Source organism: Melospiza melodia, chromosome 6, assembly GCF_035770615.1.
Source record: "Melospiza melodia melodia isolate bMelMel2 chromosome 6, bMelMel2.pri, whole genome shotgun sequence".
Classification (NCBI taxonomy): Eukaryota; Metazoa; Chordata; class Aves; order Passeriformes; family Passerellidae; genus Melospiza; species Melospiza melodia.
Window position 1 is genome coordinate 59295549 of NC_086199.1, and position 21199 is coordinate 59316747.

The 21199-nt window shown below is 37.5% G+C and overlaps 1 protein-coding gene across 14 annotated transcripts in view; it reads right to left on the reverse strand.

The window, feature by feature from the left end:
* SOX6 (SRY-box transcription factor 6) overlaps positions 1-21199 on the reverse strand; it is a 369646-nt gene that overhangs the window by 11105 nt on the left and 337342 nt on the right. For 12 of the 14 annotated variants that reach the window (XM_063158537.1, XM_063158541.1, XM_063158536.1 and 9 more), the window contains 3 exons: positions 20752-20860; positions 5760-5993; positions 2998-3214 (listed from right to left, as the gene is read on the reverse strand). In XM_063158537.1, coding sequence (XP_063014607.1) covers positions 2998-3214; positions 5760-5993; positions 20752-20860 — 560 coding nt within the window. The remainder of the gene's footprint in view (positions 1-2997; positions 3215-5759; positions 5994-20751; positions 20861-21199) is intronic. The other 2 variants (XM_063158532.1, XM_063158533.1) reach the window with 1 other exon arrangement.

The window sequence follows — 21199 nt, forward strand, 5'->3', positions numbered from 1 at the left end:
AATTTCCTGGCCAATTTATTCCAAGAAATCTTCACTCTCATTCAATTCTTTGGAGGTTTTTCTTCAAAAATCAGAACAAAACCTAGCCATTCATTAGCTTATTTCTCTATTGTATTTTAAATCCTGGCTAGTTTGTATCTTGAAATTCTTTAAACTCCCTTTTTGCATCTCACCAAAGTTTGTCAAAGACTGTGGTTCAGTGAAATGAGCAGTGTGAGCCTTTTGCAACAAAAAAGTTTGAGCCATGGAGAACTCCATGCTTGTGGTGGGGGGTTGTACCCATAGCAGAATTATCCTGTGTTAGCCAGTGGCTCACCCAAGGGAGTCTGACAGGAACTAGCCTTTACTGGATTGCCTAAAACATAAATGGACATTTGGTATAAGAAAAATACAAACATAATTAGGAAAAATATATTTTTCTTGCTTTTTACTACTTCCTTTAGCTACCTGCTTTGAATGTGTACCTGACTCCTTACACATCTCTTACTTATCTTTTTATTCTGTGATGATACTTTGTTGCCATTTTGGTGCACCCATTCCCAATTTAATTGGTTTGTTCTTTAAAAAAAAAAAAAGGCAACCAAAAACCCCCAGCAGTACTTCAAGCAGTATGAAGCACTTGGCAGATTTCATTGGAGTCTTATTTTGTACTTTTGTTCTCTATCTTCCACTGAAATATTTACTGTAAACACAGAGCATATTCAATCCGAAAAACCACATTTGTCTCTTATTTCACTGTGAAGAGGAAACAGCATCTCAACTCTCACGTCTACAGTTCTGAAGGACGATTTATGTTGTTCCATCAAAACAGTGGAAAAATAATAGGGGTGTGAGGTCAGTTAGGAAAACTGTTCCAGCTGATGCTTTATGTGATATTTATGTTAAACACAGGGAAGAGTAAGTTTAAGAAGCTGATGGGCTCACTTACTGTGTTTCACTTAGTTATAATCTGATTTGGAAGAAATGTTGCTTTTCATTACTTAGTAAACTATTCTGCTGAGACAAATGATTCCATGCTTTATGTTTCAGTTCAAGAAAGATGTTCTAGTCTGTCTTTTTCACTAATTTTACTTGGTGTCTTCCAATAAGTTTGTTTTAAATTATTCTTGAGGGAAAAGGGGAATTTGGGACAACAGTGAGAATTCACAGGGAAGTATAATATATTTTTTTTTTTAAATCCCAGCCTGTGATTCCTCAGGACTGTTATCTATGTTCACATTGTACAGCAACATGGATCTCATTTCATCTCCACTGAATGCATCCATTAGACTTCATAATCCCTTTTCCATCACTTGCACAACTAAAACTCATTGGTTTTGGTAAAGTCCAGTGCAGTATCATATAACTGCACAGAGGTACTTTACTTTAAACTTCTTCAACATAATAGAACATGGTGAAATGGACTTAGCATAAACAGAAATTGGAAACAATCCTTTCAAAAAATGGTGACATTCTCATGGTCTTCATGATCACACTGTTGGATATATGAGAAAAATATTTCATCTAGGTTGCACCAGTTTAGTTTTGAATAGCTTTCAGTATATATATATTTTAATAGGAATTCACTCTTTAGGTAGGCACTTTTAGAATTTTCTTAAATCCATCCTCAATATTCACTCCCATTTACCCATCACATTTAATGTGTAAAATGGTACTGCTTAATGCTGTTTTGAATTAGCAAACAATTCTCAAATTGTTCAGACTGCTGTTTTGGCATTTCTTTTGCATTTCTTGTCTAGATGTGATTTGGTCTGTCAATCTGCTTTGGAAGACGTAAGCTAGAATTTCACTCCCTCAATCTGAATATAATTTGTGATGTGCTATATAAATTCAGATTTCTATTTAGTGTTCTATGTGCAATTTTGATGGAAGACTACTAGTAAACAATTTCCCTTAGACTGAAGAATAAAAAAAACAATGTCATAACTATAGACTGGAAGGCTATAGTTTCAAAGATATCAAAACCACTTCTATTTACTGATTGAAGAAAGAGCCCGCATTGTTGCAGGCTGTACCACAAAATAATTGACTGCAACAGGAGTTCTGCATCCCAAGCCAAAAATGAGGGCACATAATCGACGTCAAGGTCAATTATCTGGTGGTGAAGTACCCAACAAAAGGAGACTATTGTGATTAGAGAAATAAGCAGAACATTGTGAATTTGGAAAGGCTGGCACTGGAAACAGCTTTTAGACTCTTTGTAAATCACCAAAACATTGTGTTAGAGCACTGAGCATCACAGATTAATTCATAAAAAAAAAAGAAACAGGAGAGAAAAATCAGTTATGGTGCAGTTGTTTCACTGGACTTTTGTTATCCTTAGCCTGTATATGTTTCATAGTTCTGCTTTCTCTGCTGAACACCAGAGGAAAGAGCCCTAAAAACACACACAGTGTTCTTAAAACTGTGCCAGGATCTTTTTGGACAATACATTTTGAGTTATAAAACTACCCAGTCTATCTGTGCACTACTTGAAAGACTTCTTCTAAAACTTATGTTAAAAAAAAATAATTCATACTTCTCTATATAAAACAATTCCTAGTAGTTTCACACCTTGATATCATTCATTTGTGTGTGTTCCTCATGCAACTGCTATTACTCCTCTCCCTTTTCCCCCTCTCCTGACTCCTATTCTACACAGGAATAATCCTTTGTGTTCCTCTCTTTGTTCTTTTCTTAATTTAGGAAATGATGCTGGAGTCATTACTAACCCAGAATGGATTAGCTTACTAAAAACTCACAAAAGACATGATTCAAACCTTTCAGGCTAATGGGAAACAACTTCTTTTGCCTTTAAAGAATTCCACAATCAGTCTCATAATCAGCATTCAGCGGCAAGCCGATAGCTCCATATTCCATCTTATGTTTTTAATAAGGTCTTACCGGTTCAAACCCTTTCCCTCTAAATGACATTAGTCAGCGACTTAAACAGATAACTCCATTTGGTTTCAAACAGCGTGCTCCATCTCGGAAAACAATGGCAGCAATTGTACTCACCCCACGGTAAAAAACTGCCTCATCTCCTGCCTCCGAGACCTCATCAGCTGCTTGTACTCCCCAATGCGCAGCTTCTTCCCATCCACGATGCAGGTGCGTTTTGGTCGAGGCTTGTACTTGTAATTGGGGTACTTTTCTAGGTGGATCTTACTTAGTCGTGCCTGCTCTTCGTAATAAGGTTGTTTCTCTTGGTTTGACATGGACTTCCAGCGAGATCCTGTGGACACAAAATGTCAGTGAGGGCTCAAGTAAAGCGGGCTTGGCTGCGCACATACACAATTCAACGTGCCTTCTCTCGCCGTAATAAATTTTAATTAAGTTCGTTAAAGAAACTGATTTAAATTTACATCAGTCTGCACATATATTGGCTTGCACAAGCTGAGACACCCTAAAAGAACCCTGAATTTCAGATATTGCTGCAGACCAAGCATATGTAAATCTCTATTAAATAAGGTGCACTTAAAATCAATAGTTAAGTCTCAAAATCTCAGCCTCGTGCTGCAAAACAGACTACTTAATTTTTTACAATAAGAGCATTAATCTGTGAGTAATTCCATACCTCTGTAATATCACGCACACTATGGTGGTTAAGGAAAGTCTGCAGCCATACTTTCACTGTTAAAAGCCTAACACATTGCCTAGGGACACAGGCTTCTTTGATATTTTTATGAGAATTTGGTTTATACACTCCTGCTAATAGATATTAATAGCTTGCTATGTAGCAGGAAAAAAAAGTATCAAACCTTATAGATTCAGCAAAATTATGAACAATCCCTTGCTGTCTGGGCGTCTTAAATTTATTCAACTTCTGATACAAGCTTGGCATAATACTGACACCTATTTTAAATTCTGTTATGCACATTATTTTTTTGCCAGATGTAATAAGCACACAGAACTGAATCTTACATTTCACAAACTCACATTGGAAGGACAAAAAGTAAAACAGAAAGCACACTGTAACTATATACACCACTTCAAGTACTGTAAACTCTCACTGAAAGCTGCACCAATAAAAAATTTTAAAAATTAACACAGTGTACACAGGAAGAAGCAAAAGTATTCAGATCTCTTGTATTGTTTGTAAGGAGCTATCTAAACACTTGAACAGAGAGGGGAATAAGAAATGCAGAAAATAGCTTTTTGGTGTCTTTTAGATGAATAAAACGATTACAGCTTTGGTAAACGTGGGTGGAAGCTATTCTTTTACCAACATTTTTCATACATCAACAAATGGAAAAGTTGTATAAATATTATCCGAAGCCAGCAATATTCTGTGTCAGTTCTAATATTTCAGTCTCTTTTCTCATTGTCCTGGAAAAGTTGCACAGATATTATATGGACATAGACTTATTTGTGGCAGAGCAGATACTGACAGGTTAATTCCATGGTTAACAAACACTCAATTGCTGGCACTTCTGAAATATTTATGCTGGAAGTTTACATTTTAATGAATACAGTTACTATGCTCCTAATAGTTTTTTTCACAGAATGCACACAAATAATATAGATTCCGTACAGCTGCCAACACTGAAACAGTGAAGGTTTTATACAAAACTGAAAGGCTATTCATATAACTCACTTATATGGTAGACAAAAATATGAGAACTACTAAGAATGATTTTGGAAGTTTCAGGACAAAGTAACATTTATTTCTATGTATTCTTGCCTCTGATTGAACTAACGTGCGACAAACTTAGTATTTGAACTCAGAGTTTACAATAAAATGATTACAGAGGAAACTTGATTTTTACTTTTATTTATTATGAGTTACATTTGGAATCTGTCTTTCACTTCAAAGACTCAAAAAGCAAATACAGGTTTTAACATTTCACCACTCATTCTCACGTATGTTTCTAATTCTCTGGAGGGGTCTTAAAAAGCAAATCAAAATTTCTCAAAAATGAGTCCATTTATTTACACATTGGCAAAATAAAACCCACGGAGTACTCCCTGATTGTTCCGATCTATACAAATTAAATATTAATTACTGTGATTTTTACCTGAGCAATATTTTAATTGCACACTTCTAGTGGTTAGCTTTTTGAATATTGCAATGTTTTGAACCAAACATTATTTTGGATGTGAGGTTTGCGTGTACAGGTCTTTTGAACTGTGCCAGGATTCTTTCTTGATTTTGCACTGTCTGACATAAACCTCTGATTTTGATTTTGTACTTTTTAAACTTTAACCCAGTATTTACTCTAGCAAGTCCCCTTTTGCCTTCAGGTGATTTGTAGTTCAAGTGCGTTCTAATGGGATCTTGCAGTTATTGGGACTTTACTGGGACACACTACCACAACAGATTTCACAAAACATTCCTTTTCAATGCTACTAAGTTTTAAAGCATGTTGTCACTGCTGCTGGCAATAAAAAGTATTACGGAAGGGGCAGAAAGGGAAAAGAATGGGAATGAAAATAAGCCATGAATCTTCATTTTGTTTCAGTAAGTCTAATTTCGGTGAACATCTCCCAGAAAAATATATGTTCTAAAATTAGAGAAGTTCATAGAACTGTAGAATGGTTTGGGTTGGAAGGGACCACAGAGATCATACGTTCCAACCCCCTGCCATGGGCAGGGACACCTTTCACCAAGTTGCTCAGAGCCCCATCCAACCTGGCCTTGAACACTTCCAGGGATGGGACATCCACAGCCTCTCAGGCAACCTGTGCCACTGCCTCACCACCCTCACAGCAAAGAATTTCTCTCTAATATCCAAACTAAACCTGCCAACGCAGCTGGCTGCCCGCTGCCTTGCACTTACCTAGGATTTTGCTGATGTTGGAGTTGTGCATGTCGGGGAAGGCCTGGAGGATTTTCCGGCGCTCGTCCTTGGCCCAGACCATGAAGGCGTTCATCGGCCGCTTGATGTGGGGCTCGCTGCTGGCGCGGCCCCGCGAGTCCCGGTACACCCGGGCTTCAGCCACCGTGGCCCCTCCTGTTGGCCAACAATAATACTGCTGTAGTTTAGCTGCTGAGCCATTCACTGCTTTACTCCCTGTAACGTCAGGGCAGGAGGAAACAAGATGGATGCAAAACATTATTACGTGCGTTAGGAAAGCGCTTTCAGTGCTGTGCTTATTTTAGCTTTTGCTTGCTCTCTTTCTCTCCCTGCTACCAGATTTATGAGAGAGAGAGAGATGGGCCAACCAATGGTCTCAGTGTAGCTGAGATGACCCAACATCAAATTGAAGAAACAAATTGCACTGGTATTTCCCCAACTGAGACACGGAGATTTGATAAAGTTTCCATTTGGGGCTTTACCATAAAATACATTCTCTGAATGCTCAACAAAACTCACATAAAGTTACATTTGAGAATGCAGGCCTGCTGACACAAGCCATTGACAACAACTTTGCTGCTTGAGTAGGGAAGCAGTGACAAACATTTCATAAAATACATTATACAGTGCACCAGGTACATGCTGCCATTTGTATGGATCCGACTCTATTTGAAGCTGAACATTTTAAAGTTGCATCTGCTTTGATTGAATTCTAGATGTGTTTTGGAGGATTTGAGCCACATATATGTAATAAAACTGTCTTTCTCCAACAGGTACATGCACAGCACATTGGAGCCCTCCAGAGTGGGAGACAAGCACCCCCACTCCATGCCTGCTGTGCCTTAGTGTATCCCAGTCTTTATCTGCCATCAATTCAGCTTGTACATGCCAGCCCTAACTGGGATTTTGTATGCATCCAGCCCTGTTTCTTGACCACAAATAGCAAAGCCTTATGGGAGTTTAGAGATAGCAGATCTGAGGTGTAGAACTAATTACTAGGGGTGAAACAGATGACCAAGGCATGCCTTTACAGGAAAAAAACTTCTGAAGTCTTGATAATATGTTTTTAGAGCTATACTTTAGCTATAAAAAAGGCAAAAAGTGTTTACAGTGGGAGAGTGAGAGTCTCAGACCTCACCAAACTTGTCATATAATTTAATACCTTGAAAAGGCAAGGTACTTTACAAAAAATTAATACAGCAATAGATCTCCTTTTTTTATAAACAATTACAGCTACCAACATGAATTTATTTGCCAAATAAGGTAAGATTAATTATTTACAGTACGTAAAACAAAACACTGCAGTTTTACTGAACAGTTTTACTGAATACAGGCGCAAGTTTTTAGTTGTGCAAAAATCAATTTTCCTAATTCAGATTGAAAGCATTATATAGGCACACCTTTTTAAAAATTCTACATAAGAAACACATTTGCATGAAAAAGGGGCCCTAAAATAGAGGATGCATAACTAATACACTACCTTTTTGCCACCAGGTCCACAGTACATTAATTTCATTTAAAACGCACTGACCATACAGGATAAATTGATTTTGCTTTATATGGTGTTGACAGCCATGTTTATTGTGCAGTGAAATGTAGTGTAGTTTCAAGCTGACTATATCCATCAACACAGGGCAATATGCTGACTACTGGGCCAGATGAAGACATACATTACCCTGAGAGCAAAACACTCATTCGCACACAGCAGTGTCTTCTCCTGAGGATCACCCTGGTAATTTATGATGCCTCCCATGCCATTACTTTACAACTGACACCAATTTGGCAATTTGTATACTAACATGCGTGCACATAAAAGAAGACAGGTTTGTGGCAAATGTGAGCTGCAAAACTGTTTTAGCGCTGTTCTAAGTTAAGCACCGTGCCACAGGTGTTCTGCATTTACAGGAGGCTGCAGTCAGCCTTTTACTGCAAAAGGGCAGAGAAGATTTGCAGAGTGACCTGCAGGTAGGACCAGTTGAGGGGGGTGAATGGTCAATGAGGCTCTGCTCATCGTTGCCAAAAGCCTTGGACCCCAAACATATCAAAGATACAATATTTTGAGAGAGGATGTATTTATTTAGAAACTGAAATAAGTTGCAAATAGTAAGTCAACACTGAAATATTTACTGGGACAAAGAGCCATATAATTTGAGAAAAGTCCAACACAGCATGTAACAGTTGTTCTATCTTTTAAGATAATGTAATAAAAATCTGTTACTAGTATGTGGAAAATTAGGAAGCTGGTGACAAAAAGAATTAAATTCTTATTTATGCAAAAATTATAATTTGTGTTTAAGCTGCTCTACTCACAGCACAGGAAACACATATTTGAATCCATAGGGTGTCTTTCCATCTTTTCCTTTCCCAAAGGTACTTATTCACTACAGCTAAGGCAGAGTTTATCTTTAGCCCTTTCTAACACAATTTTGGACTTTTCAATCGTAATGCAGGTAAAGAGTAGTTTTATTGGGAGCAAGATTATAGGTGTCTTTTTAATCTGGATGTAATTTAGACAGAATGAAAATAAACAAAAACAAGCAAAGAAAAAAAAAGAAAGGCAAAAAAAAAAATGAAGGCAGAAAACCACCATAAATTATCTGTTTTCATAGAAAGGTTATGTTAGAAAACAATTCTTACTTGGAGTAATAAATTACAACCATCCCAAGAAGGTCAAGTCTGGCTGCATCTGCTTTATGCAAGTCCTTACTTGAAGGACTTGAAAAAGCAGCCAAAGAGTTGATGTTCTTTAAGCTTGATCTCTGGGGAAATATTTGCAAGCTGACCTATAGGCCATCACAAAAGCATTTGCAAAATGAATTTCTGCAAATAACTAAAGCAATATAATCTTCATGCTCTTCTGTCTCAGAACCACAGAATTATATTCAGCATATAAAGCATTACAATAAAATAGTTCTTGCAGCATGGGGGGGAAGTCAGAATGTCTAAGTACCTTTTTAGATTAGAAATGAGGAGCTAATGATAGAAATACACATATGCTCAGTGAGGTCTTACAAGTTGAAACACATAACAAGCTTTCAAACTGGTTGTTCTAAGGTACTTCATCCTGTCGAGCAGATATTTTGACTTTATTGTGCCCTATGAAAACAATTTCAACAGATTTAACAAAGTATGGAGTTTGTTCCTATTGTGATAATTATCGTTGGCACTGACAGCGGCTCAAAGAGACACCTGGAATTTTTAAAGAAAATGTATATGCAAGTGCAAAGAAGGAAGTGTTTTAAATATTTCTGAAAATATTTCCAGGAAATTCTAATTACTAATGAACCTAAAATAACAGATAAAATGGAAATGTAGTACCAGTGAAGGACAAGACAAGAGAAGGAATTGGTAATTGTCTCTCTATGGTAACTAATGCTTTGCTCATACTGCAATCACAGGAGGAGGGATTTTCAGAATTAAGAGCCTGGTCAGAATTTATTATTATTGCAGAAGCAGTACAGTTTGGCTGCCCTAGTAGCTTAGTTGGCAAAGAACTCTATATTTTGGCCTAAAGACAGGGGCTATCCTCAAAGTGACACTTTTAGCTTCTGGAAGTGCTCACTGCCTTACTTCCTAGATCCTTTGCATTTGCACAGCTTGTCATAACTTTGATGATTCAAAACTAAAATCAGATTAAAGAAGAGTGATTTTTTTTTAATGGATATATGGCAGGCAACCTCTCTGTGAAAACTGGATTCCATACTGCTCTAGAAGCAATACTGAAGCAAAGAAAACACCACAGACTAAATCTAAAATGCTAGAGCTTCATGAAAATAATTTGCAACAATATTTTCATTTCTAAAGAGCTGTCTAATCAGAGAATATTGGAGAGATAAAAGAATCTGATCATCAAGAAAGATAAACTTCCTCATGTGAAATAAATGTGAAGAAACATAAAATAACAATTGTTACATCGTTCATTTATTTATTTATTTATTCCTGTCTTTTTCTGAGGTTCTTGCATTTGCTAATGAAATTAATATTAAAACAGGCATTATCCCTCAGCATGCTTCCTGAAATCTTGGCCACTATAGGGTTAATCCTACTGTCTTTACTGGGATGTGGTTTACCTTCCATTTTGCACATCACCTACACCAAACCTGAGATTGGGCCTTTACATGTTACCAGAAAACAAACAATAATAGATGTGATAGAAAGGAGGGGAAAAAAAGGCTGAGGAAAAGAGAGAAAAGAAGCGACAGCAAAAGAAAGAGATTTTTGTCAGTCACCCTGTTATTTCTTAATGACTCTTCACAGTATGGCCATTGATTCATGTTTGAAGTTATACATTTCCCCCGACTTCTCCCCAGAAAATAGATAAATAGATCTGGCTAATCTAGAGTATAGACTGCAGATCATCTTCCATGGACACACACCAAGACAGGATACATAGAAATACAGACAATCTTTCTAGGTTCCTGGTATGAAAATGACTGGTTAGTAGTAAAGTTCCTACCATCAGTTATTCATTAAGCTGAGGTGACATATTTGCCTAGTTTGGAAAAGACTGATTGTGACCTCCAAAATATCTGGCCCTGTCTGTGGTAATACAGCTAGCACTGCACAGACCAGGACCTGACAAACATGCAAACAGGAGTTTTACTGCAAGAGATGGGTTACTCATAAATATGGACATGCCATAAAGACAGGGAGAATGAAAAACCATCTCAGTAGTGCCCTGTGCTGCTCTTAACGTGTGTACAGACAAATGCAGCCTTTGTGAAACATATAGCAGCAGTTAAAATCAAATAGAGAAAGACAAATATGGAAAAAATAGAATAGAAAGAGCAGCTTTGGCAAGTTCAGAGCACAGGAGTTGTCATTTAACTAATATTTTGGGTTATCAATTTTAGAGAAAGTTACAAGAATTACTGCTACTTCATTGTAATCTAAGCAACATGTAGCAGTTGCAGAAAAACATTTATCTGTTTTGCCCCTTGCCTGCCTCTTATTTCTTCATCCCCAACACCATTCAGATTTTCTCATTCTTTACTGGCATGTCTTGTCATCACTGGCAAAATACCCACTTGGAAACATGGCAAGGTTTGGAACAGGGTTGACACAAATGTTCTGTTTGTCAGGCAGCTTTTGTTCCAAATGCTAAACAAATATTATTCAGCTGCAATTTGAGCAGTGAACATTTCTCACAGGCTGCATGTCAGAGAATGAATGGGGAGAAAAACCGAGTAAGCCACAAGCAATTCATGAAATACTGCAATATTTAAATGGCCTCTAAGATTTTTCACCTGCAAGGGTTCTGAAATGCACTAGGTAAATACTAAAAGGTGAGAATATACTGAAGCACAGGTTAGCTATATCCAAGCAACATTTCCTTCTGATAAGACTTCCCTTTTGCCTGCTAAGAGACTCCATTCTCTTTAAAACATCAACAAGAAGAACCAACTGGGAATTCCCTAAGGTCAGCTCTGAGGAAACATAAACCTCTAATTCAATAACTCCGCTACTGCACTGAAAAAGGCCTTATTATTGCAACATCCATATGGAGTCAATTGGACATTAATGACTAATCAATCCCTCCCCTTTCTATTCTACTTATAGTGTCACAAGCCATGTTTAGATTAGCCCATTTCCTGCTTAGGATCGCTCAAGATGTCTTTTGTTCTTTCAGGGCTGGCCTGATGGAGGCAGCTTAAACAAACACACGACCCAAGTGGTGCAGGAGTTATAAACTGCCATATGTGAATGAACAAAGGGGCCATACTAAAGCCTTTTGTGGTATTTGTTAATGTTTTTCATCTGAGTTTAAAAAGACCTAATGACTTTGTGGTGAGCTGATGCATGTGGCTCGTGGCTTTGCAAAATGAAGGAAATTCTAGCCAGTTATATATCAGCATATATTTTCCAGAGTGCCTTGTTTTCAGTTTTGGTGGCAGTGAGTTTACTTTTTTTAGTACATTTGTTTTACATATGCAAGCAAAATACTTAATCTCAATTAAAACACAGCACCAGTTTTCACAGCCATACTCACAACCTGCATATACATCTTTCCCCATTTGAAAGTCTAAAGCTAAAATTAAGAGTGGAATATCTGCTGCGTGTGAAATCAAAGCAACTGTTCTCAGCTCCACCATTCGCTCACCAGTGTTTAAAGCTGAATTGTTAGCAGTGCCCTAATAAATACCAAAACAATAATTCTAAATAAGCTGCTAGCACATCCACGCTCCACAGCCAGCCCTGCCCAAATCTGTGCTATATAAATGAATTAAAACTGCTAAATGCAGCTACTTGCTTGATGGCTTACACAAACAGTTTAGATTTCTTGACCACATTCTATGGCAAAGCTAACCCTCATGGAAACTTGGCATGGACTATAGCTAAAACAATAAAATAATGCTTTAAATTACATGGGATATTAACTGAATTAATTAGGGCTTGAGGCCTGGCTTTAGCTCCTGGTGGCTGACACAGTCACACATGCGCTCACATAAGAGTTACTCTGTGAAGATCCATGAAACATCTATAGAGAAACTGGGATGAAGAAGCAGCCTCTACTATAAATTTGGGGAGGTGTTTAAGTGTCATCGTATTTTTCAATCATGTGCCACTTGCAGACTTCAAGACCCTTCACAGATAATTAATTAAATGCTAACAACCCCATTCTGACATTAATGTTATTGATAGAAAAGAAATATGAATCATATTTAAGTTGAAAATTTTTCAGCCTAAGTAATGATGCCAGAAGTAAGGGAATGCCAGTCATCAGATCTAACAATCTACATTATTCAATCCACAAACATTGTTGCTGTGTCCCTTTGATATTTTAGTTCATACTCAGTTGAGGAAAATAGAGGCCCACAGAAAGGAAAATCATGGAGGAAACAGCCCAGTCCAAGAGAAAAAAATGCAAACAACTATTGTTAGGTACTTCACAAGATCTATGGATTTGATTTGATTTTTCAGAAAAAAAAAAAAACAGCTGGTCTACCAGCTAAGCAATTGTTGTTACTATATTAATCATATTCAAAGTCAAAGCAATACAAAGGAAAATGCACTAATCTATTTAACATAAAAAAGTTTCCATAAAAGTAACAGCCTTACTGCCAGTGTAGCTGTTATTCACATCATTTCAAATTTCTCATGACATGAGTGTCACCTAAAACATCCAGAAAATACAACATTAATTTAAAATACAGGGGCTAATTCTGCAGTCTTCAGTCATCCCTAAAAGCTTTTATGTTTAAAAAGTCCTGTTTGAACAAGGGCCATAGTGATCCATTCATACTTCAGTCAATGCTTTGTTTTGTTTTAAGATGGAGAAATGACAGATAGGAATTAAGGACAGAGAAAGAAGGCAGTCTGACCTCACATTTGATGGATGCATTGTTCAAGGTGTGGCTGAACACTGTTCACTGCTTGCTCACATGTTCTTTACCAAAACAATGATTTTTAAAAGCTTAAGTACAATGCAGTTTGTAAAAGGGAATTATGTTTAACAATGGGAGAGGTTTTTACAAAACCACCTCCCTCAAATCATGTGTTATTAAGAAATGCAGAGCAACAGCAAAAGACTTGAAAATGTGTTGCAGCCACGGCTTTAGTGACCCATTTCCTGCATTCCATCTTCAATAATTTGTCACCTTCTGAATGATGCACCATCATTCTTTGTATCAATGTAACTAATTCCTTCCATCCAGTGCTAGCTGCTTTCACTTGTCATATCAGTAATTAGCAAGGAGCTGGGGCTAGGATATGCATAGGCCATTTCTTATTGCCTTTCACATGGGGCGCTGATATTAAAACAACTGATAATGTAATTAGTAAATAATATAACATGAAGAGAAAGAAGCAAAAGCATCATGTTAACAGGAGCTGTTCTTCAGGCTAATTTTTCAAGTAAGGTACTCCTGGGCATTTGGAATTTGTGAGCAAAACCAGGAAGATGTTTTTGTAAATATGGCAATGGCATGTCTTAACATGTGACCACAGTTACCTGGTTTGGATAAAAAATAGAGTGTTTACCATGAAAGAGGGGCTTACATGAAAATTTACAAATCATTCCTTTTTTTCTAATTCCTGTGAAACCACTCCTGCCCAATTGAAAAGACAATCATTTATTATTTGTAGAATTTATGAAGACACTGCAATGCTCACACTACACACTCTTTGGACCACTGATCCTGTGAAATTAAATCAAAATACAAATTAAAGAAATATTTTCCCCTTGCTACCAAGTTCTTCACTAAGCACTTGCTTGGACACCTTGCAAATATACATGCAAGAAAGGCAAATGATCCTAAACACTTTTCTATTTCTGAGATACTGAGGCTCCTGAAGGAGAAAACTGTTCACGTTGTAGACTAAGAAAAATAGACAGTTGTACAAAGAGGGCTTGTTTGAATCTGTACCAATTGCTCGTGCTTAGCCAGAATATATGATGTTCTTTCCTTAGTGTATTCATATTTCTGCTCCACTCCCTGCGCTCCAGGATTTAAGGAAGAAAGGCACGATTCCTCCCTCCTTCACTCAGGATGATATAATGGTGGCTTTCTCCATCAACTGAAAAGTCAGTTGTGCCTGGAAATTTTGCACTATTTTATGGAGCCTCAAGCTTCTTTTGTCATATTGGAGCACTACCAAAGAAACCCTGAGAGAATCAGGACCACGGGGTGTTTTACACCTGGTGGCTGTACATGAGTGTGAAAAAATGTTTTAAACCACTGAATTGCTATATTTAATTTTTCAGTCAGTCCACCTAAAAATAGCTACACATACTGACTGATGCTTTCAGCATTTGTGACAATAATTTTCTCACGGGTGAAGATTTTCTGTGTAAAACTGCAGCCCACAGTTGCTTTTTACAGCCACCTTCTTAATTCCTGAAAATAATGTTTTACTATATAATGGAAATTGTGAAAAGCTCTTAGTTATAACTGTGCTAATGTGTAAAACTCAGGGCATTGTAAAAGTGGTCAATTGTACAACATCAAAAATCCTAAGTGAAATTTTTTAATATAAAGATACTGTTCTCTAGGAATCAATTACTGTAGCTTGGAAATGCCAGACAAGAAAGCCTCATATTTAGCAGTAGAAAAACAAAAATACCAAAGGAAGTTGAAAATCAAAAGTTAACAGTTGTGGAGGATACCCAGATTTGTTATTCTGAAAACAGAAGCATACTATATGGTAAATATTAGTGTCTTGAGAGGAATAAGTTTCAATGCTGTGGAAAGATCAGTCCATACACTCCCAGCACAGGATTTTCAGTTCCCCCTCTAAAATGTTATGGGGATGCTGGCAACAATGAATTGCATGAAGCGTTTGCCATCAGAAAAGTGATGGGGTGTTCTCAAAGACATCTTTTTCCTATCCCATCTGTAGGTGTTGAGTTACTCCAGGGCTGAAGCACAGAGCCCCGTCCAACACAGCTGAAATACCGTGCCTAAGTACTTCACCCCAGATTCCTATCTGTTATGAGTTATTCTGGAAAATTTAAGGATATCACTCAAGAATAAAGCACAATCAGATTCATGGATGTTAAAAATGGCAACTACAATTAATGAAGGCCACTTTTTAGCATCTGAGCTTATTAATATTAGATATATTAATATAAAGATATGTTTTATATTTAAATATAAAGATACAATTATTGGATTTGGAGGGTTTGGTTTTGGGTTTTTTTTGTGTTTTGGAGTGGTGTTTTTGCAATCAAAGGCCTATAACAAGAATTCAGGGCAATAAAAATTCCAGTACTTGAGCTTACTCTCTGGATACATTTCTTTGTTTTCAGACAGCTTTCACTGCTTTCTGATTTTCATCTTTCTCCTCTCAACTGCCATAGCAACTATTACAAATATTTATGTGCGACAATTTCTGGCGTGGAGAGGAATTCTTTCCTCCAGTATTTATGAAGCACTGTCACCAAAGTAGGTGATGCTTTACCCTGCCCGTGCTACCTGCTGTTTACACTTCTGCACGGGAGAGTGTTAAACAAGCTACCTCACAGGTTTGGATCGTCCTGGCAGCCTGCCAAGGCTGATCTGCCTGTAAATGTATGGTTCCTTCTCACCTGCCTCTTCAGCTGCTCAGAGCCAACCTTTCTTGAAGTAGGGAAGAAACCCTCACCCTTTTGTATGAGCAATTATTTGCTATTGGGTGTGAATGAGGTTGTTGAGGCATATGGTAGAGGTGCTCCTTTAATAATACACCTAATAGGTGTGCAAAACACTGGGCATGAGGTCTGCCCTCTTTCCAGGGAGGGAACTAAATGTTAAGTACTAATAAGGCATTTTCATCTATTTCTATTTTCTTTATAAAAATTAATTTAGTTTTGCCATGCATTATATTTTCACTAAGGAAAACCAGCTACAGGTAAGTTTTTTCTCTTTTACTAAATCTCACAGTGAGGTAGGGGCAAAACAATAACATTCAGATGTTTTTGCTCTGAGACTAAGATCCAGTCAAGAAAATTACATTTTAATAGATCCAATTCTTTGGTAAAAATGAAGATCAGGTCTTGATGGAATTTGAATCCCTGAATACAACTGCTGAAGGAAACCACAATGCAACCTGAGCTAAGGTAAAATCAGTAATTGTCAACAGAAAGGTTAGGTGTACTCTGCAGATTTCTATCTACTAGAAAACAAAACCTTAACACACTTCCTACAAATTTCCAAGAATTTGACCACATCCACAAAACTAGAAGGATCCATTAACACTGAGCACATTTTACAATTCTAAAGAAGCAGCACCATCACCCACAAGTGAGCATCTGTGAAAGAATAATCTTTTTCTAGAACTTGAACCAAAAAATCTTATTCACATCATCCAATAATCTCAATAACTGAGAACTAGATACTTTAGTATTTAGTATGCTAAATACTATGTTTGGTGTGTCCATCCCTGTCTATATTTCTGCACTGACAACCTCAAATGTTCAAAATTATGAAGCCATCTACAGAAAGAATTGTTTCCTTTAAAGTGTTAATGTTTCAGGGAAAAAAAAATCCTTGTTTAGAGAACTAAACAACTGGCTGTTTTTTATAATTTTGGATACCAGTCACCAAATGTTTATGAGGCTTTGAAATCGTGTTTTTGAATTTTGCTAACTACAAATGTATTATATATTTTAACATGGCAGCTGGGATTTCAGGTAATGATACAAGTCTAACAGCTGTGGATTATTCATCAATGGTGTCACAGTAAGTGGCAATGTTTTAAATACAGTTTGAGCATGATTTTTAATATAGTTAGCTCAGTCCTGCTGGTGGCTAAGAAGTAGTAGAAATATTGTTTTATGTCATATTTAATATAAAACTCTTCCTAATGATTTTCAGGCCTCCATTCAGATGACTGTTGGCTCATTATGAGCAATATAAACTTTGAAGACAACTTTGTATCTCTGAAAGCACAACCAGCTACCATTAATTAAATCTTTCCTTTAATTAATCTTAAAAAGTTTTCACACACTGGGCATGGACAATGAGCTAAAAAGAAAATCATTCTATACTATTTCATATTTATCCAATTTCTATGTTTAAAGAATTTCAATACTTATAATTCATGACTCAAAAAAACCCAAAAACCTGTAACTTCAACTTCTGGTCAATGACCCAGTACCACAAGCACTCCTAAAATTACAGGAAAACATGACTCTGATCATGTCAGACCCAGATCACAGCCATATGTTATAGAAAAGATGTAAGGAGTAGAGAGAAATCATTGCTAGATCCTGTTACAAAGTCATTCCATAAACAGAAGTCTGCTGATATGTCTTCTGACAAATTACATGAACCTTAAATGTTGTGTCAAAACTATGGGAATCAGCAGCACTTCCCAGATCTGGTCTATCTCCAATGCCTGTTGGGATGGACAGACATGCACCATGTCTCTGCACACTTTGGTTTCCTATGGAAATGTTGGTGTGCAGGCAAGCAGGGAGTGGAACTGCACTTCCACAGCCCCTTTGCTCTAGACCACTACAGAGATTAGAGTTCAACTCAAACTCCATTTCCCCCCAGGTTATGGCCAGCAGTGGGATTAAATTTGGAATCCTTAGCTCAGGAATAAGTCTGCTACACCACTGCCCCACCCTTACACCTGCCCCCACCACCCTTTTAAAAGAACACTCTGCAAATTGTTAAAATCTTCCCTAAATGCAGTGAATTTCATAACTCTGTAGTCCTAAAATTCTGGTGATGAGAGTAAAACCACCAGGCAGATCTAACATCCATCCACTCACTCTGTCACAATTGCACCCGGGCCTCAGAGATCTGGGAGTCTTTCTGACAAGAAAAGGCAGGGCATCAAAAGTTGGCCATCAATATGTCACTTCAGAAATCTTTATTCCTTGTTTTATATGTGTAACAGCACACATAAACTACAGAAATATTAGCTAAAGATTTCTACAGAACCTGCATTCAAATACTATCTAAAAAGGGGGGTGGGGAAAGATATAAAGTAAAAATGACAATACAGAAATGAAGGTGTGAAACACACGAAGCCTTTAAAGAACATGACTGTGCCTATTAGGAACCTTTGACATTCTGAGATTGTGACTGTGGCAACACAATGAAAAGCAGCAAGGCATTCTTGGAGAGGGTGAAAGAAGAAGAGAAACAAAGCTGGTGAAAGGTCTGGAGCACCAGTCTGATGAGGAGAGGCTGATGGAGCTGAGGGTGTTTAGCCTGGAGGAAAGGAGGCTCAGGGGGACCTTATCGCTCTGTACAACAACATGAAAGGAGGCTGCAGAGACATGGGGGTCTGTACTATTTTTGCAAGGAAGAAGTGATAGGACAAGAGGAAAAGGCCTCAAGTTGTGTCAGGGGAGGTTTAAACTCTTCATCAAAAGAGTTGTCAAGCATTGGAACATGCCGCCCAGGAAAGTGTCTGAGTCATCACCCCTTTTAAAGGTATTTAAAAGATATAGGGCTCTGGGACATGGATTCATGGTGGATCTGGCAATGCTAGGTTGCACTTGATGATCCTAAGGGTCTTTTCCAATATAAATGATTCTACGATTCTAAATAATAAGCTTCCAAGTTTCATAGTAACCCAGGGCTGAAGTTTGGAAGCACAAAATAATAGGAACACATATAAAAAACGTTGACAAACCTAGAAAGATCTGTAATAGTTTCACAATAATTAGAAGCTGGGCAGAGTCTGTAGCATGCTACAGGATATCAGAGACCACAGTGTAACTGCTGATATTTCAGCAATGCACTTCCACTGTAAATTATGTTAGCCTAGAAGTGCCATCTCTTAGTCTGCTTGCCAAATATAAGGGGCAAAACTCAGGTTATATTTTGAATGTATTTTTTTTTCACCCAGCTAACATCTAACTTCACCTTGTCTACAATGAGAAGGACAAATAAGCAGCTCAGTCTAGAAATCCTGCCAATGTTTTTTTTCAGCTCAGCAGTGCCATGTTCCCAGCATCTCTTTTCCAGAGATACCTCTTGGCTGCTGAACAAATTCTGGAAACCTGAATCCATTCATGAACTCGGATTTCTAACGTGGCAAGGCCCCATGCCTCAAAGTGCCCCCCCAGCAGCTCTAGGAAGACATGCTCACTGTCCTTAAACTGGCAACACATCACTCTAGCTTGGGTTACACGTGGCAAAGCTCCTCTCTGCACTATCCAGTAACAGGGGAGGCTGCCAATGCCACAGGGGGTATCAACACACTAAATTAAGGGCGCTGGGAAGAGAATGGATGGATTGAAGGAAATTAGCTAAAGCAACAATGGGGTCAGAGGCCTGATGTCATCTAAACCAGTCACTGTGTATCTGTAAGTATCCCCTTGCAAATTTCACCCAAACTGACCCAAAAAAAATATTCAACATGTTGAAATATGAAATATTGCTACTGGATGACTGCTTCTTTATAAAGCACCTTATAAATAACTGATTGGTCAAAAAGTGCTTTGGAAAGTCTATGTATCCCCTGATTCCTTTTTTCTAAAAATAAAAAAAGAATAGTTGCAAAACACCTGTCTGAATGTTATTTTTTGCCTACATTCTGTTTGCTATTTTTCTCTTTACAGATGATACAACAGTGGCCAATCAAGTTGTATTAAGGATGAATAAATGAAGCTCATAAATAATAGCTCCCTAAAGTTTACTGGTCCTTTTCTTTTGATCCAAGAAAAAAAATAGATTTTGGATTTGTCAGATGTTTGGATGTTAATGGAAAAATTCAGTGGTGTTTTAAGCTTCTTAAGCCAAAATTAGAATACTCCCAGTTTAAAAAGGGCAAAATAATTCTCAAACAGAAGTAAATTGAGGGAGCAAAATCCTGCATAATGTTCTATCTGAAGAGTACATTAATCTTTCAAAAGGTAAGGCTCCTACATATATACATGTGTCATAGGATAGAGAGGATCCCAGTGACATCCCCTTCCAGAGCATGCATGGTAATCCTGCCAGAGACTCAACGCGGTCCTGATAAACACTGACTTCCACCTGGGGCTTGAAACATATAGATATATATATAAAACTCTCACTGAAATGAGTGCACTGAAGGCTTATATAATGAAAAAGATCTTTTCATACAGAAAATGTGAAGTATTTTTCCATTATGATTTGATAGCTGCCTATGAATAGAATTCTGCTAGCTAAATCTTGAATAGGTGATGCACGATGGGTAGATTTCTGAAAATGCTCTAACCTTCTTCAAAGCTGCTAAACACTAAAAAAATGGGGAACATATATCCTTCCTGAGATAATTTTCTCAATATCTCCTAAAATTTTAGTAAGAGTATAAAATGCAAACACTTATTTGGCAGCTGCTTGGAGAAAAGACAGTCGTGTTGCAGAAGGGCTTAGAGGGCTACAGAGTGCTCTTCGTGTCTCCACACTTTGTTATGGACCTACTGAAATCTCACAAATTCAGACAGAAATCGATCAAGTGTTACCCTGGAATGTAACACAGGCAGTGCTTATGACACTGGCAGTATTTCAGCCACACCATCCTGTGGTGCAGTGTTCAATAACCCATGGTCAAAATTGCAACTCACCTTCTGCATCTTCTGGCCTTGTCAGATCGATGACACCAGGGCCAATTTTTCCATCTTCATTGGGTTTCCCTGTTAACTGTGGGCCTAAATTTTCAAACCTTGTTCTTTCCTGGAAAAGAACAGAAGGACTCTTAATGCTCCATATAGGATAGTTCTCATTATATGCCAGTGCATATGGGTATGCATCGATACATGCCTTATTTTTTAAATCTGAGCAAATAATGAATGCATCTAATTAGAATTTTAGCTCAGGGACAATTTTTTTTCTTTTTTTTTTTTTTACAGATTCTGAATGTTTGCATTTATGAAAATCAGTTTTAAATGTGAAACATATACAGAAACTTTGAGATTATTTTGATCTGCAGTGCCATAATGCATAAACGATTGTACATGCAAATACAAAACACTCTTGGCAGCACACAGTGCTGATCGATGCTGCTCACTTTGC